This window comes from Lampetra planeri, unplaced genomic scaffold (genome assembly GCF_965212315.1).
Source record: "Lampetra planeri unplaced genomic scaffold, kcLamPlan1.2.h2 scaffold_217, whole genome shotgun sequence".
Classification (NCBI taxonomy): Eukaryota; Metazoa; Chordata; class Hyperoartia; order Petromyzontiformes; family Petromyzontidae; genus Lampetra; species Lampetra planeri.
The window spans coordinates 43,838-70,000 of NW_027614936.1; the positions used below are offsets into that span (position 1 = coordinate 43,838).

General features: G+C 55.0%; 1 protein-coding gene across 1 annotated transcript in view; it reads right to left on the reverse strand.

Moving 5' to 3' along the window:
- Positions 1 to 25,695, reverse strand: part of LOC144740457 (dual specificity tyrosine-phosphorylation-regulated kinase 4-like) — a 32,804-nt gene extending 7,109 nt beyond the window's left edge. The window contains exons 1-11 of the mRNA XM_078623303.1: positions 25,552 to 25,695; positions 23,851 to 23,917; positions 23,421 to 23,523; positions 21,712 to 21,848; positions 17,702 to 17,838; positions 15,557 to 15,703; positions 14,546 to 14,684; positions 12,600 to 12,675; positions 11,063 to 11,235; positions 10,564 to 10,624; positions 9,516 to 9,633 (exon numbers count right to left, since the gene is read on the reverse strand). Of these exons, the coding sequence (XP_078479429.1) occupies positions 9,516 to 9,633; positions 10,564 to 10,624; positions 11,063 to 11,235; positions 12,600 to 12,675; positions 14,546 to 14,684; positions 15,557 to 15,703; positions 17,702 to 17,838; positions 21,712 to 21,848; positions 23,421 to 23,523; positions 23,851 to 23,856 (1,097 nt within the window). The 5' untranslated portion in view covers positions 23,857 to 23,917; positions 25,552 to 25,695. The remainder of the gene's footprint in view (positions 1 to 9,515; positions 9,634 to 10,563; positions 10,625 to 11,062; positions 11,236 to 12,599; positions 12,676 to 14,545; positions 14,685 to 15,556; positions 15,704 to 17,701; positions 17,839 to 21,711; positions 21,849 to 23,420; positions 23,524 to 23,850; positions 23,918 to 25,551) is intronic.
- Between the last annotated feature and the right edge of the window lie 468 nt (positions 25,696 to 26,163).

Genomic DNA, 26,163 nt, shown 5'->3' on the forward strand with positions numbered 1-26,163 from the left:
GACACACCTCTCTAGCTAACCCTAGCCTGCCTCTGAGTCCTCCACTAATGGGCTAGGGGAGGCTATCTTGGCCCGACACTGGTCAGTCGGGCCCGGTACCCAGAGTCCAGACCAGCACTGGCTCTGGCTCTGGTACCACGCCACTGGCTCGAGCCTGCGCGGTCCTGATAAGGACGGCGTACCAGGGGGAGTCCAGGGCTCTATCTCAGACGTCTTCCGCCTCCTCTTCTTTAGCTAAACATCACTCCCGAGCCCTTCGATACAATCCCCTTTTATACCCAACCCCTCCCTGAGGGGTGGGGCCCCGGGGGATCATAACGACCGAATCGACCCCCCAGGGTGTCTGGCGCGGACGTCGCAGAGGGCACCTGCTTGTGCACACATGTAGCCCCGCCTACTGTGTTTGTTTACCATAGGCTGCCATGCATAACGGGCTCTCTCTCTAACACCCCTACACTAATAGAGCCCATACAGACCCACCGAGACCCATACTCAGAGACCCATACTCATAGAGACCCATACAGACCCACCGAGACCCATAGACCCATAGAGACCCACGTAGACCAGAAGTGACTTGGCCATCTCAGCTGATAGCCGAATCACGTGGGCTGATAACATCATCATCATCATCATCTCCATCGCGTGGACATTCATAGCGGCAGTCAATTACTCAACGTGGAGGGGGAAATCTGGAGGACCCTGAGAAGAATCCACGCAGTGACCACCACGGGGACAGAAACGCAGACTGCAGATATACAGCAGCAGCAGGCATCGTCAGGGTCGGGATCGAGCCCACGACCTCCTGTACACCAGGCGAGGTAGTTAACATCTCATCAGGGTTGGGATCGAACCCACGAACCTCCTGTAGACCAGGCGAGGTAGTTAACATCTCATCAGGGTTGGGATCGAACCCACGACCTTCTGTAGACCAGGCGAGGTAGTTAACATCTCATCAGGGTCGGGATCGAACCCACAACCTCCTGTGTACCAGGCGAGTTGGTTAACGTCTCATCAGGGTCTGGATCGAACCCACGATCTCCTGCGTACCAGGCGAGGTAGTTAACATCTCATCAGGGTCTGGATCGAACCCACGACCTCCTGCGTACCAGGCGAGGTAGTCAACATCTCATCTGGGTCGGGATCGAACCCACGACCTCCTGTGTACCAGGCGAGGTAGTTAACATCTCATCAGGGTCTGGATCGAACCCACGACCTCCTGCGTACCAGGCGAGTTGGTTAACGTCTCATCAGGGTCGGAATTGAACCCACGACCTCCTGCGTACCAGGCTAGTTGGTTAACGTCTCATCAGGGTCGGGATGGAACCCACGACCTCCTGCGTACCAGGCGAGGTAGTTAACATCTCATCAGGGTCGGGATCGAACCCACGACCTCCTGCGTACCAGGCGAGGTAGTTAACATCTCATCAGGGTCGGAATCGAACCCACGACCTCCTGCGTACCAGGCGAGTTGGTTAACGTCTCATCAGGGTCGGGATCGAACCCACGACCTCCTGCGTACCAGGCGAGGTAGTTAACATCTCATCAGGGTCGGGATCGAACCCACGACCTCCTGCGTACCAAGCGAGGTAGTTAACATCTCATCAGGGTCGGGATCGAACCCACGACCTCCTGCGTACCAGGCGAGTTGGTTAACGTCTCATCAGGGTCGGGATCGAACCCACGACCTCCTGCGTACCAGGCGAGGTAGTTAACATCTCATCTGGGTCGGGATCGAACCCACGACCTCCTGTAGACCAGGCGATGTAGTTAACATCTCATCTGGGTCGGGATCGAACCCACGACCTCCTGCGTACCAGGCGATGTAGTTAACATCTCATCAGGGTCGGGATCGAACCCACGACCTCCTGCGTACCAGGCGATGTAGTTAACATCTCATCAGGGTCGGGATCGAACCCACGACCTCCTGCGTACCAGGCGAGGTAGTTAACATCTCATCAGGGTCGGGATCGAACCCACGACCTCCTGCGTACCAGGCGATGTAGTTAACATCTCATCAGGGTCGGGATCGAACCCACGACCTCCTGCGTACCAGGCGATGTAGTTAACATCTCATCAGGGTCTGGATCGAACCCACGACCTCCTGCGTACCAGGCGAGTTGGTTAACGTCTCATCAGGGTCGGAATTGAACCCACGACCTCCTGCGTACCAGGCTAGTTGGTTAACGTCTCATCAGGGTCTGGATCGAACCCACGACCTCCTGCGTACCAGGCGAGGTAGTTAACATCTCATCAGGGTCGGGATCGAACCCACGACCTCCTGCGTACCAGGCGAGGTAGTTAACATCTCATCAGGGTCGGAATCGAACCCACGACCTCCTGCGTACCAGGCGAGTTGGTTAACGTCTCATCAGGGTCGGGATCGAACCCACGACCTCCTGCGTACCAGGCGAGGTAGTTAACATCTCATCAGGGTCTGGATCGAACCCACGACCTCCTGCGTACCAGGCGAGGTAGTTAACATCTCATCAGGGTCGGGATCGAACCCACGACCTCCTGCGTACCAGGCGAGTTGGTTAACGTCTCATCAGGGTCGGGATCGAACCCACGACCTCCTGCGTACCAGGCGAGGTAGTTAACATCTCATCTGGGTCGGGATCGAACCCACGACCTCCTGTAGACCAGGCGATGTAGTTAACATCTCATCTGGGTCGGGATCGAACCCACGACCTCCTGCGTACCAGGCGAGGTAGTTAACATCTCATCAGGGTCGGGATCGAACCCACGACCTCCTGCGTACCAGGCGAGGTAGTTAACATCTCATCAGGGTCGGGATCGAACCCACGACCTCCTGCGTACCAGGCGATGTAGTTAACATCTCATCAGGGTCGGGATCGAACCCACGACCTCCTGCGTACCAGGCGATGTAGTTAACATCTCATCAGGGTCGGGATCGAACCCACGACCTCCTGCGTACCAGGCGAGGTAGTTAACATCTCATCAGGGTCGGGATCGAACCCACGACCTCCTGCGTACCAGGCGATGTAGTTAACATCTCATCAGGGTCGGGATCGAACCCACGACCTCCTGCGTACCAGGCGATGTAGTTAACGTCTCATCAGGGTCGGGATCGAACCCACGACCTCCTGCGTACCAGGCGAGGTAGTTAACATCTCATCTGGGTCGGGATCGAACCCACGACCTCCTGTAGACCAGGCGAGGTAGTTAACATCTCATCTGGGTCGGGATCGAACCCACGACCTCCTGCGTACCAGGCGAGGTAGTTAACATCTCATCTGGGTCCGGATCGAACCCACGACCTCCTGCGTACCAGGCGAGGTAGTTAACATCTCATCTGGGTCGGGATCGAACCCACGACCTCCTGCGTACCAGGCGAGGTAGTTAACATCTCATCTGGGTCCGGATCGAACCCACGACCTCCTGCGTACCAGGCGAGGTAGTTAACATCACATCAGGGTCTGGTTCGAACCCACGACCTCCTGCGTACCAGGCGAGGTAGTTAACATCTCATCAGGGTCGGGATCGAGCCCACGACCTCCTGCGTACCAGGCGAGGTAGTTAACATCACATCAGGGTCTGGATCGAACCCACGACCTCCTGCGTACCAGGCGAGGTAGTTAACATCTCATCAGGGTCTGGATCGAACCCACGACCTCCTGTGTACCAGGCGAGTTGGTTAACGTCTCATCAGGGTCGGGATCGAACCCACGACCTCCTGCGTACCAGGCGAGGTAGTTAACATCTCATCAGGGTCGGGATCGAGCCCACGATCTCCTGCGTACCAGGCGAGGTAGTTAACATCTCATCAGGGTCGGAATCGAACCCACGACCTCCTGCGTACCAGGCGAGTTGGTTAACGTCTCATCAGGGTCGGGATCGAACCCACGACCTCCTGCGTACCAGGCGAGGTAGTTAACATCTCATCAGGGTCGGGATCGAACCCACGACCTCCTGCCTACCAGGCGAGGTAGTTAACATCTCATCTGGGTCGGGATCGAACCCACGACCTCCTGTACACCAGGCGATGTAGTTAACATCTCATCAGGGTCGGGATCGAACCCACGACCTCCTGCGTACCAGGCGAGTTGGTTAACGTCTCATCAGGGTCTGGATCGAACCCACGACCTCCTGCGTACCAGGCGAGGTACACACAGAGAGAGACTCACCGTGGCTCAGCAACTGCAGAGCCCTGCACAGGAGTGGTGCTGGTTGTGGTGGTGGCCCAGTTGGTGGTGTCGGCCCAGCTGGTGGTGGTGGCCCGGGTGGTGGTGGTGGTGGAGGTAGCCCTGATGGTGGTGGAGGTAGCCCTGATGGTGGTGGGGGTGGCCCTGGTGGTGGTGGTGGTGGTGGGGGTGGCCCTGATGGTGGTGGTGGTGGTGGTGGTGGGGGTGGCCCTGATGGTGGTGGTGGTGGTGGCCCTGATGGTGGTGGGGGTGGCCCTGATGGTGGTGGTGGTGGTGGGGGTGGCCCTGATGGTGGTGGTGGGGGTGGCCCTGATGGTGGTGGTGGTGGTGGGGGTGGCCCTGGTGGTGGTGGTGGGGGTGGCCCTGATGGTGGTGGTGGTGGTGGGGGTGGCCCTGGTGGTGGTGGTGGGGGTGGCCCTGATGGTGGTGGTGGTGGTTGGGGTGGCCCTGATGGTGGTGGCCCTGATGGTGGTGGGGGTGGCCCTGATGGTGGTGGGGGTGGTGGTGGCCCTGATGGTGGTGGGGGTGGCCCTGATGGTGGTGGGGGTGGCCCTGATGGTGGTGGGGATAGCCCTGATGGTGGTGGTGGCCCTGATGGTGGTGGTGGGGGTGGCCCTGATGGTGGTGGTGGTGGGGGTGGCCCTGATGGTGGTGGTGGTGGTGGGGGTGGCCCTGGTGGTGGTGGTGGCCCTGATGGTGGTGGTGTTGGTGGGGGTGGCCCTGATGGTGGTGGCCCTGATGGTGGTGGGGGTGGCCCTGATGGTGGTGGGGGTGGTGGTGGCCCTGATGGTGGTGGGGGTGGCCCTGATGGTGGTGGGGGTGGCCCTGATGGTGGTGGGGATAGCCCTGATGGTGGTGGTGGCCCTGATGGTGGTGGTGGGGGTGGCCCTGATGGTGGTGGTGGTGGTGGGGGTGGCCCTGATGGTGGTGGGGGTGGCCCTGATGGTGGTGGTGGTGGTGGGGGTGGCCTTGATGGTGGTGGGGGTGGCCCTGATGGTGGTGGGGGTGGCCCTGATGGTGGTGGGTGTAGCCCTGATGGTGGTTGTGGTGGCCCTGGTGGTGGTGGGGGTGGCCCTGGTGGTGGTGGGGGTGGCCCTGATGGTGGTGGGTGTAGCCCTGATGGTGGTTGGGGTAGCCCTGATGGTGGTGGTGGTGGTGGGGGTGGCCTTGATGGTGGTGGGGGTGGCCTTGATGGTGGTGGGGGGTGGCCCTGATGGTGGTGGGTGTAGCCCTGATGGTGGTTGTGGTGGCCTGGGTGGTGGTGGGGGTGGCCCTGATGGTGGTGGGTGTAGCCCTGATGGTGGTTGTGGTGGCCTGGGTGGTGGTGGTGGTGGTGGGGGTAGCCCTGATAGTGGTGGGTGTAGCCCTGATGGTGGTGGGGGTAGCCCTGATGGTGGTGGGGGTGGCTCTGATGGTGGTGGGTGTAGCCCTGATGGTGGTTCTGGTGGCCCTGGTGGTGGTGGGGGTGGCCCTGATGGTGGTGGGGGTGGCCCTGATGGTGGTGGTGGCCCGGGTGGTGGTGGTGGTGGGGGTAGCCCTGATGGTGGTGGTGGGGGTGGCCCTGATGGTGGTGGTGGCCCGGGTGGTGGTGGTGGGCATAGCCCTGCTGGTGGTGGTGGGGGTAGCCCTGCTAGTGGTGGTGGGGGTGGCCCTGATGGTGGTGGCTCGGGTGGTGGCCCTGATGGTGGTGGGGGTGGCCCTGATGGTGGTGGTGGCTCGGGTGGTGGCCCTGATGGTGGTGGGGGTGGCCCTGATGGTGGTGGTGGCCCTGATGGTGGTGGTGGCTCGGGTGGTGGTGGTGGTGGGCATAGCCCTAATGGTGGTGGTGGTGGTGGCCCTGGTGGTGGTGGTGGTTTGTAGCCAGCTGTGAGCCAGCGCCTGTTCAGGCGTCATGCGGAGATTGGGATCCCATCTGGTGGGAGACGCACACCACGTGGTGGACAGGGGCGAGGTGAGAAGATCAGTGACAGTGTGGGAGGTGGGGGGAGAGTGGGGAGATGGTGGCGTGGGTGGGTGGGGGGGTAGAGATGGAGAGGGGGGGAGGGAGATGGTGGTGAGTGTGGGTGGTGAGTGTGGTGAGTGTGTGTAGTGAGTGAGTGTGGGTGGTGAGTGTGGGTGGTGAGGATGGTGAGTGTGGGTGGTGAGTGAGTGTGGTGAGTGGGGGTGGTGAGTGAGTGTGGTGAGTGAGGGTGGGGGGGTAGAGATGGAGAGGGGGGAGGGAGATGGTGGTGTGGGTGGGGGGGGGTAGAGATGGAGAGGGGGGGAGGGAGATGGTGGTGAGTGTGGGTGGTGAGTGTGGTGAGTGTGTGTAGTGAGTGAGTGTGGGTGGTGAGTGTGGGTGGTGAGTGTGGGTGGTGAGTGTGGTGAGTGTGTGTAGTGAGTGAGTGTGGGTGGTGAGTGTGGGTGGTGAGGGAGTGTGGTGAGTGAGGGTGGGGGGGGTAGAGATGGAGAGGGGGGGAGGGAGATGGTGGTGTTGGTGGTGGGGGGGGGGGTAGAGATGGAGAGGGGGGGAGGGAGATGGTGGTGAGTGTGGGTGGTGAGTGTGGTGAGTGTGTGTAGTGAGTGAGTGTGGGTGGTGAGTGTGGGTGGTGAGGATGGTGAGTGTGGGTGGTGAGTGAGTGTGGTGAGTGGGGGTGGTGAGTGAGGGTGGGGGGGTAGAGATGGAGAGGGGGGGAGGGAGATGGTGGTGAGTGTGGGTTGTGAGTGTGGTGAGTGTGTGTAGTGAGTGAGTGTGGGTGGTGAGTGTGGGTGGTGAGGATGGTGAGTGTGGGTGGTGAGTGAGTGTGGTGAGTGGGGGTGGTGAGTGAGTGTGGTGAGTGAGGGTGGGGGGGGTAGAGATGGAGAGGGGGGGGGGTAGAGATGGAGAGGGGGGGAGGGAGATGGTGGCGTTGGTGGGGGGGGGGGGGGTAGAGGTGGAGAGGGGGGGAGGGAGATGGTGGTGAGTGTGGGTTGTGAGTGTGGTGAGTGTGTGTAGTGAGTGAGTGTGGGTGGTGAGTGTGGGTGGTGAGGGAGTGTGGGTGGTGAGTGTGGGTGGTGAGGATGGTGAGTGGGGGTGGTGAGTGAGTGTGGTGAGTGGGGGTGGTGAGTGAGTGTGGTGAGTGAGGGTGGGGGGGTAGAGATGGAGAGGGGGGGAGGGAGATGGTGGCGTTGGTGGGGGGGGGTAGAGATGGAGAGGGGGGGAGGGAGATGGTGGTGAGTGTGGGTGGTGAGTGTGGTGAGTGTGTGTAGTGAGTGAGTGAGTGTGGTGAGTGAGGGTGGGGGGGTAGAGATGGAGAGGGGGGGGAGTGAGTGGTGGTGGGTAGTGAGTGGGTGGGTGGCAGGGCTGTCAATCTGCACGGTTTATTCCGTGTTATTGTGCAGAGAGATTGAGTTGTCAGGTCCGTACGGAGAGCAGCCGTTTCAATGCTGGGTAATAAAACTAAGTTGCGTCTTTTTGTTTGTTCCTTGTGATGGGACTTTGCAGGATGTACGTTCAGATGTGTAAGGGTCACTGAGTGATCAATAAAGGTCTGAGTTGGGTCTGTAGTAAGGTAGGGCACTGATAAGGTGTTGACAGGTGTGGTGATGAGTGAGTGGGGATGAGTGAGTGGGGGTGAGTGAGTGGGGGTGAGTGAGTGAGTGGGGATGAGTGAGTGGGGGTGAGTGAGTGGGGGTGAGTGAGTGGGGGTGAGTGAGTGGGGGTGAGTGAGTGAGTGAGTGGGGGTGAGTGAGTGAGTGAGGATGAGTGAGTGAGTGGGGATGAGTGAGTGAGTGGGGGTGGGTGAGTGAGTGAGTGGGGACGAGTGAGTGAGTGGGGACGAGTGAGTGAGTGAGTGGGGATGAGTGAGTGAGTGGGGACGAGTGAGTGAGTGAGTGGGGGTGAGTGAGTGAGTGAGTCAGTGAGTGAGTGAGTGAGTGGGGATGAGTGAGTGAGTGGGGGTGAGTGAGTGAGTGAGTGGGGATGAGTGAGTGAGTGGGGATGAGTGAGTGAGTGGGGATGAGTGAGTGAGTGAGTGGGGATGAGTGAGTGAGTGGGGGTGAGTGAGTGAGTGAGTGGGGATGAGTGAGTGAGTGGGTGGGGGTGAGTGAGTGGGGATGAGTGAGTGAGTGAGTGGGGATGAGTGAGTGAGTGAGTGGGGATGAGTGAGTGAGTGAGTGGGGATCAGTGAGTGAGTGAGTGAGTGGGGGTGAGTGAGTGAGTGAGTGAGTGGGGGTGAGTGAGTGAGTTAGTGGGGATGAGTGAGTGAGGGTGAATGAGTGGGGGTGAGCGAGTGGGGGTGAGTGAGTGAGTGAGTGGGGATGAGTGAGTGAGTGGGGATGAGTGAGTGAGTGGGTGGGGGTGAGTGAGTGAGTGAGTGGGGATGAGTGAGTGAGTGAGTGGGGATCAGTGAGTGAGTGAGTGGGGATGAGTAAGTGAGTGAGTGGGGCTGAGTGAGTGAGTGAGTGGGGATGAGTGAGTGAGTGAGTGGGAGTGGGTGAGTGAGTGAGTGGGGACGAGTGAGTGAGTGGGGACGAGTGAGTGAGTGAGTGGGGGTGAGTGAGTGAGTGAGTGAGTGGGGATGAGTGAGTGAGTGGGGATGAGTGAGTGAGTGGGGGTGAGTGAGTGAGTGAGTGGGGACGAGTGAGTCAGTGAGTGGGGATGAGTGAGTGGGGATGAGTGAGTGAGTGGGGATGAGTGAGTGAGTGAGTGGGGGCGAGTGAGTGAGTGGGGATGAGTGAGTGAGTGGGGGTGAGTGAGTGAGTGAGTGGGGGCGAGTGAGTGAGTGAGTGGGGGCGAGTGAGTGAGTGAGTGGGAGTGAGTGAGTGGGGATCAGTGAGTGGGGATCAGTGAGTGTGAGTGGGGATGAGTGAGTGGGGGTGAGTGAGTGAGTGAGTGGGGATGAGTGAGTGAGTGAGTGAGTGGGGGTGGGTGAGTGAGTGGGGGTGAGTGAGTGAGTGAGTGAGTGAGTGGGGATGAGTGAGTGAGTGGGGGTGGGTGAGTGAGTGGGGACGAGTGAGTGAGTGGGGACGAGTGAGTGAGTGAGTGAGTGGGGGTGAGTGAGTGAGTGAGAATGAGTGAGTGAGTGGGGATGAGTGAGTGAGTGGGGATGAGTGAGTGAGTGAGTGGGGGTTGGTGAGTGAGTGAGTGAGTGAGTGAGTGGGGACGAGTGAGTGAGTGAGTGGGGATGAGTGAGTGGGGATGAGTAAGTGAGTGGGGGTGAGTGAGTGAGTGAGTGGGGATGAGTGAGTGAGTTAGTGGGGGCGAGGAGTGAGTGTGGGGATGAGCGAGTGGGGACGAGCGAGTGGGGACGAGTGGGGGTGAGTGAGCGAGTGGGGGTGAGTGAGCGAGTGGGGGTGAGCGAGGGTGAGCGAGGGGGTGAGCGTGGCTCGTACTGCAGGCAGCGGCTGACAAAGTCCACCAGCTGAGGGTGGTGTCCCTGCAGTGCGCGCTGCAGGGACAGGCTGCCTGGTGGACGCTGCTGGGACAGGTTGTAGGGGAGACCCTCAGGGTCTGCAGAGAGACAGAGAGACACACGCAGAGTCACCCGCCAGCACGTCGCCCACATACCCACTCAACCACTTGACTACCCACCTTCATATACACCTACATACCAACTCACACACCCACCTACTCACCCACTCACTCACCTACCTACTCACCTACCCACCCACTCACCTACCTACTCACCTACCCAACAACTCACCCACCCACTCACCTACCCACTCACCTACCCACCCACTCACCCACCCACTCATCCACCCACTCACCTACCCACCCACTCACCTAGCCACCCACCCACTCACCTAGCCACCCACCCACTCACCTAGCCACCCACTCACCTACCCACTCACCCACCCACTCACCTACCCACCCACTCACCCACCCACTCACCCACCCACTCACCCACCCACTCACCTAGCCACCCACCCACTCACCTACCCACCCACTCACCTACCCACCCACTCACCCACCCACTCACCCACCCACTCACCCACCCACTCACCCACCCACTCACCTACCCACCCACTCACCCACTCACCCACCCACTCACCCACCCACTCACCTAGCCACCCACCCACTCACCTACCCACCCACTCACCTACCCACCCACTCACCCACCCACTCACCCACCCACTCACCCACCCACTCACCTAGCCACGCACTCACCCACCCACCCACTCACCCACCCACTCACCCACCCACCCACTCACCTACCCACTCACCCACCCACTCACCTACCCACCCACTCACCCACCCACTCACCCACCCACTCACCCACCCACTCACCTAGCCACCCACTCACCTACCCACCCACTCACCTACCCACCCACTCACCCACCCACTCACCCACCCACTCACCTAGCCACGCACTCACCCACCCACTCACCTACCCACCCACCCGCCCACTCACACACCAGCCTGCCCGAGCCTTCGACTCACCAAAGTAAAGCGACCCGTTCGGGGCTTCGTCCACCATCTTTGTCGGGGGCATGCCCAGGATCTGCACGTGGTTTCAGACGAAGGCAAACGGAGGAGTAGGAGGAGGAGGGGGGAGGAGGAGGAGGGGGGAGGAGGAGGGGGAGGAGGAGGAGGGGGAGGAGGGGGAGGAGGAGGGGGAGGGGGGGTTAGAGCCGGTGTAGCCTAGTCGGGCCCATTGGGGCAAGTGCTGTCTGTCAGCGGTGAGTCGTGGCGGAGACAGCGTCTGTTGAGACGAGCACTCTATAGAAAGACAACAATCCCTCCCCTCCCCGTATTTGCCTCATCTCATTGCTGGGGCAGGTGCTGCTTAATCACAAGCAGCACCTATGAAGGCCAGCACTGTGTACATAGACAACAATCCCTCCCGTCCTCGTATTAGCCTCATCTCCCCATACCCACCCACTATACCCACCCACCATACCCACCCACCGCACCGACCGTACCCACCCACAGCCCGTACCTCGACGCAGCAGGGCAGGTGCTCTCCGTAGGTGCTCGAGTCAAAGAGATCCTTGCCGGTGGCCATCTCGGCCACGGTGCAGCCCAGCGCCCACATGTCCACGGCGCACGTGACCTGGTAGCCCAGCGGCAACTCCGGGGACATGTAGGGCAACGTCCCACCCACGGTTTGGGCTGCACAACAACAACGACAACAACAACAACAACGACGACGACGATGAATATGAAGCAGAGGTCGTCCCGGATTGTCTTCACCGGAGGTACCGTGACCCCACCACTACCACCACCACTACCACCACCACCACCACCACTACCACCACCACTACCACCACTACCACCACTACCACCACCACTACCACCCAGAGGTCGCAAACGGGTTTTTATTCCTTACCCGTACCCAGCCGCAACCAGGGTCGCAACCGGGTACCCGATACCCGTACCCGGCCAGGTACAGGTAACCGTTTGCGACCCTGGTGCGGCCGGGTACGGGTAGACCGTGAGTCACTGGTGAGTCACCGTTTGTCACTCATTTCCCAACGTCTTGTCTCTTCTCACAATTCAAGTTCCTAGAATCAACCCACCCGCGCCTGCAACATGGCTTCATCCCAGAGGTCGCAATCGGGTACCCGATACTCGTACCCTACCCGATACCCGGCTACCCGTATCCCGGCCGGGTACGGGTAGCCGTTTGCGACCCTGGTGCGGCCGGGTACGGGTAGGCCGTGAGTCACTTGTGAGTCACCGTTTGTCACTCATTTCGGGTAGGGTACGGGTAGGGAACGGGAACCCGTACCCGGCCGGGTACGGGTAGCCGTGTATTGGGTAGGGTACGGGTTCCCGTTCCCTACCCGTACCCGTACTCTACCCGAAATGAGTGACAAACGGTGACTCACGGCCTACCCGGCTACCCGTACAAGCCATACCAGGGTCGCAAACGGGTACCCGTACCCGGCTGTACCCGTACCCTACCCGTACCCGGCCGGGTATCGGGTAGGGTACGAGGGGTAAGGAATCAAAACCCGTTTGCGAGCTCTGCATCACACCGGTTGGCGCTGTGCAAGTGGCGAATTGGAGCGTCCTGTTCACGTGACGCTGAACTTCACTGATTGGCTGCGTCGGATAATGGCGGGTTTGACGACGCAACGTTGACATTGACGCGAGCTCACCCTGAAAAAATTAACCCGTAAAAACAAAGTTTTTCACTATAAATCCTTTATATGCGTGGCATCGGTTTTATTTTATTATTCATTTCTGTTTTTCTTGAGTAAGAGTTTCATTTTTATCACGTGGGTATTTTAAATTAAATACGAATTTTTTTTTTTTCCTAAAAAGTGGAAAATTTTGGAGAAAAAAAGATTTTTCACGAAAATAAATTGTCACGCACAACGAGTCTGTGTGCAAAATGTCAGCTCGATTGGATCACGGGAAGTGGGTTAAAAAACGACCGAAAGATTTGCACGGTCGTACTCGCGCAAGCAAGCAAGTGAACTTAATACAAAGGATTTTAAAGAAAGCTCCACGCACGCAAAGCCACTCACAGTGAGACTTCAGGTAGCAGCTGCAGCCGAAGTCGATGATCCTCACTTTGCCGTCTGCGGTGAGTAGAATGTTGTCCTGGACAAAGGGGGAGAGTCGGAGAAGGGGTTCCACGCTGTGAGGTTACGGCAAGAGAGTGTCCAGCCGGTAGCGGGTCGATCGCGTAAAATGACGCATTGACACCCACACGGGCAGCGAGGTAGAGATAGAGGCACGCAGGGGGGTAAACAAGTATAACCCGTAAAAACAAAGTTTTTCACTATAAATCCTTTATATGCGTGGCGGCTACAGTCCTCTCGTCCTCTGGCTTGAGATGGCTGCCACCTATGGGTCAGATGATTGTCTGGCAGCATTAAACAATTGGTAATTAAATATTGAAAAAAAAATTCCCTAAACAGTGTCAAATTTTGGAACAAAAATTTTCACGAAAATGCATTGTCACGCACAACGAGTCTGTGTGCAAAATGTCAGCTCGATTGGATCACGGGAAGTGGGTTAAAAAACGACCGAAAGATTTGCACGGTCCTAAGCGCGCAAGCAAGCTAACTTAATATAAAGGATTTAAAAAGCTGCTTGGACTCGGCTACAAATGTATTTACAGCCGATGTTGGCGCCCTATACAAATCAACAGCAATGTTAAACTCAGGGAATGCAATTGACTCAATAAGAACAGGTCCCTGCGGGGTGGGCTGGTAGGAACGAACACATGAATGGCGATAATAAAATGAAATGGCGGGGGTACGATACGAAGGGAGAGTTTGAGGCCTAGTTTTAGGCTTTAGGCCTAGCTGTAGGCTTTAGGCCGCTGTGAGTTAATTTTTAATTAAAATGTTTTAATTATTAATGTAAAAGCTTTAAATGTAAATGTTTCTATTTAAAAACATCAGGGAATGTAACATTGTTAAACATTAACTCCCTTTCACACACGCGGGGGTACGATACGAAGGGAGAGTTTGAGGCCTAGTTCTAGGCTTTAGGCCTAGCTGTAGGCTTGAGGCCGCTGTGAGTTAATTTTTAATTTAAATGTTTTAATTAAAAACTATCTCAGGGAATTACAAGGGAATGCTACACTTGTTTAGCCAGGAAAGCCTCACTAAGTCTAAAGGTTTTTGTAGGGTCCTGCCAAGTGTTTGCAGTAGGGGGCGATGTTGCTATACCTAATCGGACGGACGGACGGACGATATAATCTATTGTAGGGTGGTTCACTTCGTTCCTACCAGTATAAACTAGTACCTGTTAAATAAGATGGGACAGTTATGCGCAAGTTAAGTCTTTTTTACATGGTTAATAACATCTTTCCAATGTTTCGATTTAAAGCTTGCGTGACTGCAGGGATTCATCTTCTTGGTTCTTTCGGTAAAGTCACGTAGAAGGGAAGTAATAAAGTAATACAAATGAAACATAATAAAATACAATTCTCACGACGTTTCGGCCACAACGCAAGCAGCCGTCCTCAGGTGAAGAACAGGGCTGTCGGAAAGACAGCGTCTAAATGAGCACCACCACGCTTGGCAACGTATTTTTAAGCTGGGTTGGAGGGGGAAGGGCGCCTTGACAAAGAAATTTGCATATCAAGAGGAATTTAGCATATTTATGCGAAATGCAGATATGGGGTAGTTAATGTAAGGGGAGTTGTTGCTAGAGGTGATGGTAGTTTCGATGTAAAGCTTTCGTGACTGCAGGTATTCATCTTCTTGGTTCTTTCGGTAAAGTCATCACGTAGAAGGGAAATAATAAAATAATAAAAAATAATCAAATACAATTCTCACGACGTTTCGGCCACAACGCAAGCAGCCGTCCTCAGGTGAAGAACAGGTCTGTCGGAAATGATAAAATAATAAAAATAAAACATAATAAAATACAATTCTCACGACGTTTCGGCCACAACGCAAGCAGCCGTCCTCAGGTGAGAGGGTGCGATCACCGCCCCCCCCCGCGCTCCGCTCACCGGCTTGATGTCTCCGTGCACGATGCCCCGTCGCTTGGCGTACAGCAGGAAGTGGAGGATGGTCCTGGTGTACTCCCTCAAGCGCCTCACGCAGATTCGACTGATGCTCCCTTTGCTCATCACGTCATAGAGGCTCTTCCTGGCACGACAACGACGACAACCACGACGACGATAATTGGTTTTAAATCCTTTATATTAAGTTCGCTTGCTTGCTTGCGCGCTTACGACCGTGCAAATCTTTCGGTCGTTTTTTTAACCCACTTCCCGTGATCCAATCGAGCTGACATTTTGCACACAGACTCGTTGTGCATGACAATTAATGTTCGTGAACACTTTTTAGGACAAAAATATTATGTTTAATTACCAATTGCTTAATGGTGCAATGCAATCATCTGACCCATAGGTGGCAGCCATCTCAAGCCAGAGGACGAGAGGACTCTAGCCGCCACGCATATAAAGGATTTATAGTGACAAACTTTGTTTTTACGGGTTATACTTGTTTTACCCTTCTATCTAGCAACAAAACTGACACCTTCTAGATTTGAAGCTTTCGTGACTGCAAGGATTCATATTCTTAGGTTTTTTCGGTAAAGTCACGTAGGTAAAAAAATAAAATTAATCAAAGTAAAATCAAAATAAAATAAAAATCACGACGTTTCGGAGGCAACACAAGCTTCCGTCTTCAGGTGAAACCATCACAGAACGATTGCTGTATCAAGTGACATTTAATTTGTCTTCACTTGATACAGCTGTCGTGCTGTGACGGTTCCACCTGAAGACGGAAGCTTGTGTTGCCTCCGAAACGTCGTGATTTTTATTTTATTTTACTTTTATTAATTTAAAAAAAATTCCCACGTGACTTTACCGAAAAAAACCTAACAATATGAATCCTTGCAGTCACGAAAGCTTCAAATCTAGAATTCCGAAATAAATCAACTATCGAGCGGAGCAATGGACACGCACGTGGGTGGGTGAGGGGGGGGGGTGGGGAAGGGGGGGAGGTTCGCGTACTTCAAGAGCTCGACGACGAGGCAATTGTGTCCACGGAATTGGAACGTGTCCAGGACCCGGATGACTCCGTAGAGATCATCGCTGGCCTTGCCCTGCAGCTCCTTGGTCACCTCCAGCTCCGTCATCTGGCGGGACGCTGTCGAGGGGCTGAACAGCGGGAGGGGGAAGGCCACGGAATCAACGGTGACTCTGTGGGTGACTCTGTGTGGGTGACTGTGTGTGTGGGTGTCTCTGTGGGGGTCTCTGTGTGTGACTCTGTGGGGGTCTCTGTGTGTGACTCTGTGGGGGTCTCTGTGGGTGACTCTGTGTGGGTGACTGTGTGTGGGTGACTGTGTGTGGGTGACTCTGTGTGTGGGTGTCTCTGTGGGTGACTGTGTGGGTGACTGTGTGTGGGTGACTCTGTGTGGGTGACTGTGTGGGTGACTCTGTGTGGGTGACTCTGTGGGGGTGACTGTGTGGGTGTCTCTGTGTGTGTCTCTGTGGGTGACTCTGTGTGGGTGATTGTGTGTGGGTGTCTGTGGGGGTCTCTGTGGGTGTCTCTGTGAGTGTCTCTGTGGGTCTCTAAGGGTCTCTATTAGTCTGGGTGTTTCTTGGGTCTATAAGGGTCTGGGTGTCTCTGTGGGTGACTGTGGGTGTCTCTGTGGGGGTCTCTGGGTGACTGTGGGGGTATCTGTGGGCGATTGGGGGTCTCTGTGGGTGTCTCTGTGGGTCTCTAAGCGTCTGAGTGTCTCTGTGTGTGTCTCTGTGGATCTCTAAGGGTCTAGGTGTCTCTGTGGGTTACTCTGCGGGTCTTTGGGTCTGGGTGTCTCTGTGGGTCTCTAAGTGTCTGGGGGTCTCTGTGGGTGTCTCTGTGGGTCTCTAAGCGTCTGGGAGTCTCTGTGGGTGTCTCTGTGGGTGTCTCTGTGGGTCTCTAAGTGTCTGGGTGTCTATGTGGGTGTCTCTGTGGGTCTCTAAGTGTCTGGGGGTCTCTCTGGGTGTCTCTGTGGGTGTCTCTGTGGGTCTCTAAGTGTCTGGGGGTCTCTGTGGGTGTCTCTGTGGGTGTCTCTGTGGGTCTCTAAGCGTCTGGGAGTCTCTGTGGGTGTCTCTGTGGGTCTCTAAGTGTCTGGGTGTCTATGTGGGTGTCTCTGTGGGTCTCTAAGTGTCTGGGGGTCTCTGTGGGTGTCTCTGTGGGTGTCTCTGTGGGTCTCTAAGTGTCTGGGGGTCTCTGTGGGTGTCTCTGTGGGTGTCTCTGTGGGTCTCTAAGCGTCTGGGAGTCTCTGTGGGTGTCTCTGTGGGTCTCTAAGTGTGTGGGTGTCTCTGTGGGTCTCTAAGTGTCTGGGGGTCTCTGTGGGTCTCTAAGTGTCTGGGTGTCTCTGTGGGTGTGTCTGTGGGTGTCTCTGTGGGTCTCGAAGGATCTGTTAGTTTTTATTTCATAGTTAGCAATAGTTGTACGGCAGTTATTATTTTGTTCGTAAACTTTAGTTCATAGCAGTAGTCTTACGGCAGGTTATTATTTCGTGAGTTAGTTCATAGCAGTACGTTTTACCGCAGTTATACATTTGTTAGTTCATAGTTAGCAGCAGTTTTACGGCAGTTAGTATTTTTTTAGTTAGTTCATATTTAACAGTAGTTTTATGGCAGCTAGTATTCTGTTAGTTTATAGTTAGGAGCAGGTTTATGGCAGTAAGATTTTGTTAGTTTGTAGTGAGCAGCAGTTTTATGGCAGTTAGTATTTAGTTAGTTCATATTCAGCAGCAGTTTCATGGCAGTAAGATTTTGTTAGTTTGTAGTGAGCAGCAGTTTTATGGCAGTTAGTATTTTGTTAGTTCATATTCAGCAGCAGGTTTATGGCAGTAAGATTTTGTTAGTTTGTAGTGAGCAGCAGTTTTATGGCAGTTAGTATTTTGTTAGTTCGTATTCAGCAGCAGGTTTATGTCCGTATTTTGTTAGTTTACAGTTAGCAGAAGTTGTACGGCAGTTAGTATTTTGTTAGTTCGTATTCAGCAGCAGTTTTATGGCAGTAAGATTTTGTTAATTTATAGTTAGCAGAAGTCTTACGGCAGTTAGTATTTTGTCAGCGAGTCCATAGTCAGTGGCAGTGTTCACGGCGGTGCCTCCAATCGTTTGATGATTAGTGTCCGAGAGCGGGGGCCACCGCGGACTCACCACAAGGGCAGCGACATCATCTTGACGGCCACAAGCGTTTTGGTTTTGTGGTCGAGGCACTGCAGCACCAGTCCCTGGCTTCCCTTGCCGATCAGCTTCTGCACCTCGTAGCGGTAGTGGAGCTGCTCCTTGCGGACCTGGGGAGGCGGAGGAGGAGGTACGGACCGGTCGTCAGTCGTCGCGATCGGAGCGCCTGACGCTCAATGGTGGCAGCAGCAGCGGCAGTCGGGGCTTCCACGGCCGCCATTTTCCACGACCGCCATTATCCACAACCGCCATTTTCCACGGCCGCCATTTTCCACGGCCGCCATTTTCCACCACGGAGGTTTCTTTTCGCTTGGGTGTTAGATCGCGCGAATGTTTAAATGTTTCGTTAAACTCGCCGAATGCTTCACTTGAAGCTTTCGTGATGACTGCAGGAATTAATATTTTTGGGTCTTTCGGTAAAGTCACGTAGATTGGTTCAAAGAAAATAATGAAAAATAACAGAAAGTCTTCTGGGTTCTTTCGGTAAAGTCACGTAGAATGGAAATAATAAAATAATAAAAATAAAACATAATGAAATAATTCTCACGACGTTTCGGCCACAACGCAAGTAGCCGTCCTCAGGTGGAGAACAGGTCTGTCGAGTAGACAGAGTCTGAATGACGGACCTGTTCTCCACCTGAGGACGGCTACTTGCGTTGTGGCCGAAACGTCTTGAGAATTATTTTATTATGTTTTATTTTTATTATTTTATTATTTCCATTCTACGTGACTTTACCGAAAGAACCAAGAAGATGAATCCCTGCAGTCACGAAAGCTTTAAATCGAAATGTTTAAATGTTTCGTTAAACTCACCGAATGCTTCACTCGAAGCTTTCATGACTGCAGGAATTAATATTCCTGGGTCTTTCGGTAAAGTCACGTAGACAGGTTCAAAGAAAAGAATAAAAATAACAGAAAACTACGACGTTTCGATCGCAACGCAAGCGGTCGTCTAACTGTTTTTTTTATTATTTTCTTTAAACCTATCTACGTGACTTTACCGAAAGACCCAAGAATACCGAATGCCGTTAAAACTTGGGGTGTTGTTCGCCTTTTTGCGTTCATCCATCTAAGACTGGGTAGAGAGACACTGGTGGCGAGACACTGGTGGCGAGACACTGGTGGCGAGACACTGGTGGCGAGACACTGGTGGCGAGACACTGGTGGCGAGACACTGGTGGCGAGACACTGGTGGCGAGACACTGGTGGCGAGACACTGGTGGCGAGACACTGGTGGCGAGACACTGGTGGCGAGACACTGGTGGCGAGACACTGGTGGCGAGACACTGGTGGCGAGACACTGGTGGCGAGACACTGGTGGCGAGACACTGGTGGCGAGACACTGGTGGCGAGACACTGGTGGCGAGACACTGGTGGCGAGACACTGGTGGCGAGACACTGGTGGCGAGACCCTGGTGGCGAGACCCTGGTGGCGAGACCCTGGTGGCGAGACCCTGGTGGCGAGACACTGGTGGCGAGACACTGGTGGCGAGACACTGGTGGCGAGACACTGGTGGCGAGACACTGGTGGCGAGACACTGGTGGCGAGACACTGGTGGCGAGACACTGGTGGCGAGACACTGGTGGCGAGACACTGGTGGCGAGACACTGGTGGCGAGACACTGGTGGCGAGACACTGGTGGCGAGACACTGGTGGCGAGACCCTGGTGGCGAGACCCTGGTGGCGAGACCCTGGTGGCGAGACCCTGGTGGCGAGACCCTGGTGGCGAGACACTGGTGGCGAGACACTGGTGGCGAGACACTGGTGGCGAGACACTGGTGGCGAGACACTGGTGGCGAGACACTGGTGGCGAGACACTGGTGGCGAGACACTGGTGGCGAGACACTGGTGGCGAGACACTGGTGGCGAGACACTGGTGGCGAGACACTGGTGGCGAGACACTGGTGGCGAGACACTGGTGGCGAGACACTGGTGGCGAGACACTGGTGGCGAGACACTGGTGGCGAGACACTGGTGGCGAGACACTGGTGGCGAGACACAGATATTGAGACTAGGCCCTAAAGAAGGCTGCTGTCTCTGGTGTAGACTCTCTGGTGTAGTATTTCCAGAACGGCTACAGCCTATTGCTACGCTGTTAAAGGCCCCACCACTGACCTACTATGTAGCTCTTCTTTTTCAAGAGCGACCTGGCCATCAAAAACGGAGGAGCCAGAGAAAAATCCATGCAACCACGGGTAGAGAGATAGAGACGCAAACTCCAAATATACAGCAGCAGGCGTCAGGGTCGGTATCGAATCCCACGACCTCCTGTATACAAGGCGAGGGAGTTAACATCTCCTGGCCACCGTGGCTGACGTCGTTGTGAGTGGATTAGCCAAAGTTTGCTACATATGGTGCGAAATAACTTTAACACATACACAGAGACCCAGATCCTGAGAGATCCACAGAGACCCACATACACCCAGAACAATAAAGACCCACACAGATCATTAGGCACCCACAGAGAACCCCAGAAACTCGCAACACAAAACCTTAACTGACTTTGTTTGGTGGTGGTGGCCGGTTTAATGATTACACATTTATATTCTTGGTTCTTTCGGTAAAGTCACGTAGAAGGGAAATAATAAAATAATAAAAAGAAAACACAATAGGATAACATTTTCAGTGAGAATTTTGTCCTATTATGTTTTATTTTTATAAATTTTATAATTGTATTATTTCCCTTCTACGTGACTTTACCGAAAGAACCAAGAATATGAATCCATGCAGTCATGAAAGCTTTAAATCGAGATTACACGTTTATAATCATGCCTTCTAACCCAATAAAAACCTCTGTGGGTGTCTAATGGTGTCTCTTTGGGTGCCTCTGTGGGTCTCAATGGGAGTGGGTCTCTGTGGGTCTCTGTGGGTGTCTCTTTGGGTCTCTGTGGGTCTCTGTGGGTCTCAATGGGAGTGGGTCTTTGTGGGTCTCTGTGGGTCTCTATGGGTGTCTCTGTGGGTCTCAATGGGAGTGGGTCTCTGTGGGTCTCTATGGGTGTCTCTGTGGGTCTCAATGGGAGTGGGTCTCTGTGGGTCTCTGTGGGTGTCTCTGTGGGTCTCTGTGGGTCTCTAAGGGTGTCTCTGTGGGTCTCAATGGGAGTGGGTCTCTGTGGGTCTCTATGGATGTCTCTGTGGGTCTCTATGGGTGTCTCTGTGGGTCTCAATGGGAGTGGGTCTCTGTGGGTCTCTATGGGTGTCTCTGTGGGTCTCAATGGGAGTGGGTCTTTGTGGGTCTCTGTGGGTCTCTATGGGTGTCTCTGTGGGTCTCAATGGGAGTGGGTCTCTGTGGGTCTCTATGGGTGTCTCTGTGGGTCTCAATGGGAGTGGGTCTCTGTGGGTCTCTGTGGGTGTCTCTGTGGGTGTCTCTGTGGGTCTCTGTGGGTCTCTAAGGGTGTCTCTGTGGGTCTCAATGGGAGTGGGTCTCTGTGGGTCTCTATGGATGTCTCTGTGGGTCTCTATGGGTGTCTCTGTGGGTCTCAATGGGAGTGGGTCTCTGTGGGTCTCTATGGGTGTCTCTGTGGGTCTCAATGGGAGTGGGTCTTTGTGGGTCTCTGTGGGTCTCTATGGGTGTCTCTGTGGGTCTCAATGGGAGTGGGTCTCTGTGGGTCTCAATGGTAGTGGGTCTCTGTGGGTCTCTATGGGTGTCTCTGTGGGTCTCAATGGGAGTGGGTCTCTGTGGGTCTCAATGGGAGTGGGTCTCTGTGGGTGTCTCTGTGGGTCTCTGTGGGTCTCTAAGGGTGTCTCTGTGGGTCTCAATGGGAGTGGGTCTCTGTGGGTCTCTATGGGTGTCTCTGTGGGTCTCAATGGGAGTGGGTCTCTGTGGGTGTCTCTGTGAGACTCAATGGGTGTCTCTGTGGGTCTCTGTGGGTCTCTAAGGGTGTCTCTGTGGGTCTCAATGGGAGTGGGTCTCTGTGGGTGTCTCTGTGGGTCTCAATGGGAGTGGGTCTCTGTGGGCCTCTATGGGTGTCTCTGTGAGACTCACATGCATGTAGTTGTCGTTTTCGTCGTCGTAGCCATCGTCGTTGCTGTCGTCGACAGTGAAGAACCAGACTTGTTCCATGGCCGCCAGCTCCAGCTTTTGGCGATGACTCAGATGAGGCCCAAAGAGATCCAGGATCGCTGCACACGTGACAACAACAACAACTTAAACTTTGAACTATTTCTGTTTTGTTTACATGCCAGGTAAGGCCCCCGCTAGAGCTACATCGTCATCATCACGTGGAGACTCATCACTCCACTCAGACCCACAGAGACCCACAGAAACCCAAACTCATATAGGACCATAGAGACCGATACTCATATAGGTCAATAGAGAATCATACTCATATAGAACCATAGAGACCCATACTCATATAGAACCAGAGACCCATACTCATATAGAACCATAGAGACCCATACTCATATAGAACCACAGAGACCCATACTCATATAGAACCATAGAGACCCATACTCATATAGAACCACAGAGACCCATACTCATATAGAACCACAGAGACCCATACTCATATAGAACCATAGAGACCCATACTCATATAGAACCATAGAGACCCATACTCATATAGAACCATAGAGACCCATACTCATATAGAACCATAGAGACCCATACTCATATAGATCCATAGAGACCCATACTCATATAGAACCATAGAGACCCATACTCATATAGAACCATAGAGACCCATACTCATATAGAACCATAGAGACCCATACTCATATAGAACCATAGAGACCCATACTCATATAGAACCATAGAGACCCATACCCATATAGAACCATAGAGACCTATACTCATAGATCCATAGAGACCCACAGAGATCCATGTTCATATCGAACCATGAAGACCCACAGAGACCCATACTAAAACTAAACTATATAAACTCTTTTGTTATTTCGGTACAGGAATGGCTTTGCCGAAAGAATGGATCCCTGCAGTCATGAAAACTTCAAATCTAGATTAAACTATATATTTATTTATCTTGGCAGGTAAGGCTCCACCCAAGTGGCTGAAATCGTCATCTTCACCACGTGCAAATATATAGCAGCAGCCAAATACCCATGCAACATGGCCGCCATGACATCCCCCATGCAACATGGCCGCCATGACAACCCCCGTGCAATATGGCTGCCGTGACATCCCCCATGCAACATGGCCGCCATGACAACCCCCGTGCAATATGGCTGCCGTGACATCCCCCATGCAACATGGCCGCAATAAAATCCTCCTTGCAACATGGCCGCAATGAAGTCCCCCATGCAACATGGCTGCCGTGACATCCCCCATGCAACATGGCTATCATGACATCCCCCATGCAACAAGGCCACCATGAATTCCCCCATGCAACATGGCCGCAATGACATCCCCCATGCAACATGGCCGCAATAAAATCCTCCTTGCAACATGGCCGCAATGAAGTCCCCCATGCAACATGGCTGCCGTGACATCCCCCATGCAACATGGCTATCATGACATCCCTCATGCAACATGGCCGCCCTAAAGACCCCCATGCATCATGGCCGCCGTGAAATCCCCCACGTAACATGGCCATAGTGACGTCCCCCATGCAACATGGCCGTAGTGATGTACCCCATGCAACATGGCCGCCGTGAAGTCCCCCATGCAACATGGCGGTAGTGACTTCCCCCCCCCCCCCCATTCACCGTGGCCACGTTTGCTCTCACTGCTGTTCTCACCTCGAGGCGATTTGCTACGGATGGGGCCGGTGCCGGCTGCGGACAGCGCGCTCCACGTGTTGCCAGAGACTCCCTCCCTCCTCCTCGCTCCAGCTTGGCTCGTCTGCACGCACAAAGACAAAGATGAAGATCCCCCGTGTAGCCTTAACAGACTGTAGGGGCAAGTGCTGTTAGCGAGTAGCACCTATGAAGGCCGGCACGGCACACGAGGGGGTGGGTGGCCAGCACCACGCCCGACCGCCTTTGTCTCCCCAGTGGCGATGTTTACACACCGCACCAGGTACTCATTTAAGGCTGAGTCGACCTGGGGGAGGCCCAGGGCCAGTTTAGTGCTGGTGGTGTTCATACGGGATGGTGGTGTTCGTAAGTGTGGGTGGTGTTTGTGAGTGTGGGTGGTGTTCGTAAGTCGAGAGTAGGGGCCCATGCGTACCTCCATGGCGTTGATGCTCAGAGTGGCTTCTCTCACGTAGCAGTCTCCAAGGTCTCTGTGTGGAAAGCTGTGGGAGGGGGGGAAGGGGGGTGGAGATGGTGTAGAGAGTCACAACACGAACCCCCATCCTCACCACGAGCTCACAACACGGACCCACACACTCACCACGCACCCACAACACGGACCCACACACTCACCACGAACCCACATCCTCACCACAGACCCACACACTCACCACGAACCCACAACACGGACCCACACACTCACCACGCACCCACAACACGGACCCACACACTCACCACGCACCCACAACACGGACCCACACACTCACTACGCACCCACAACACGGACCCACACACTCACCACGCACCCACAACACGGACCCACACACTCACCACGGACCCACAACACGGACCCACACACTCACCACGCACCCACAACACGGACCCACACACTCACCACGCACCCACAACACGGACCCACACACTCACCACGAACCCACAACACGGACCCACACACTCACCACGAACCCACAACACGGACCCACACACTCACCACGAACCCACAACACGGACCCACACACTCACCACGAACCCACAACACGGACCCACACACTCACCACGCACCCACAACACGGACCCACACACTCACCACGAACCCACAACACGGACCCACACACTCATCACGAACCCACAACACGGACCCACACACTCACCACGCACCCACAACACGGACCCACACACTCACCACGCACCCACAACACAGACCCACACACTCACCACGCACCCACAGCACAGACCCACAATCTCACCACGAACCCACAACACGGACCCACACACTCACCACGCACCCACAACACGGACCCAAACACTCACCACGCACCCACAACACTCACCACACACTCACCACGCACCCACAACACGGACACACACACTCACCACGATCCCACAACACGCACCCACACACTCACCACGAACCCACAACACGGACCCACACACTCACCACGCACCCACAACACGGACCCACACACTCACCACGCACCCACAACACGGACCCACACACTCACCACGAACCCACAACACGGACCCACACACTCACCACGCACCCACAACACGGACCCACACACTCACCTCGAACCCACAAAACGGACCCACACACTCACCACACACTCACCACGAACCCACATTCTCACCACGAACGCACAAAACTCACCATGCACCCACAACACAGACCCACACACTCACCACAAACCCACAACACTCACCACACACTCACCACGAACCCACAAAACTCACCATGCACCCACAACACGGACCCACACACTCACCACAAACCCACAACACTCACCACACACTCACCACAAACCCACACACTCACCACGAACCCACAAAACTCACCACATACTCACCACGAACCCACAACACAGACCCACACACTCACCACGAACCCACAACACGGACCCACACACTCACCACGAATCCACAACACTCACCACAAGCCCACAACACTCACCACAAAACCCACAACACAGACCCACACACTCACCACGAACCCACAACACGGACCCACACACTCACCACGAACCCACAACACGGACCCACACACTCACCACGAACCCACAACACGGACCCACACACTCACCACGAACCCACAACACTCACCACAAGCCCACAACACTCACCACAAACCCACAAAACTCACCTCGTCAAACGTTTCGCTCGGATGGCTTCAGCAGAAGTCGTTCGAAAGGCGACGATGACGAAGCTGCAGCAGCTGCAAGTGTCAGAAGCTGCCGTCTCCTTCACGCGCGTCAACAACTCTGAGGAAGCACGTGGCGATTGCGACGTCACCGGTGACGTATCAGTGCGAGTGGCGTGACCACGCCCCCTTTAGCCACGCCCCTCCGAGTGACGTCAAAGCGCGTGACCACGCCCCCCGGAAGTCGCCTCCCGCCCCTCTTTGGGCCCCCACCTCCACCCCCAGATTCTACTTCCGCTTCCGGTCGGGGCGAATGGCGGCGTTGGCGGGAAAAATCTGAAGCCTGTCTGGGCCTCCTCGAGGTCGACTCAGCCTGAAGATGTCTCCACGGGGCTCTGTGTGAGGTGAGTCTGTGGGTCTCTGTGTGTGGTGAGTCTGTGGGTATCTGTGTGTGTCTGTGTGTGGTGTGTCTGTGTGTGGTGAGTCTGTGTGAGGTGAGTCTGTGGGTGTCTGTGTGTGGTGAGTCTGAGTGGTGAGTCTGTGTGGTGAGTCTGTGGGTATCTGTGTGTGTCTGTGTGTGGTGAGTCTGTGTGAGGTGAGTCTGTGGGTCTCTGT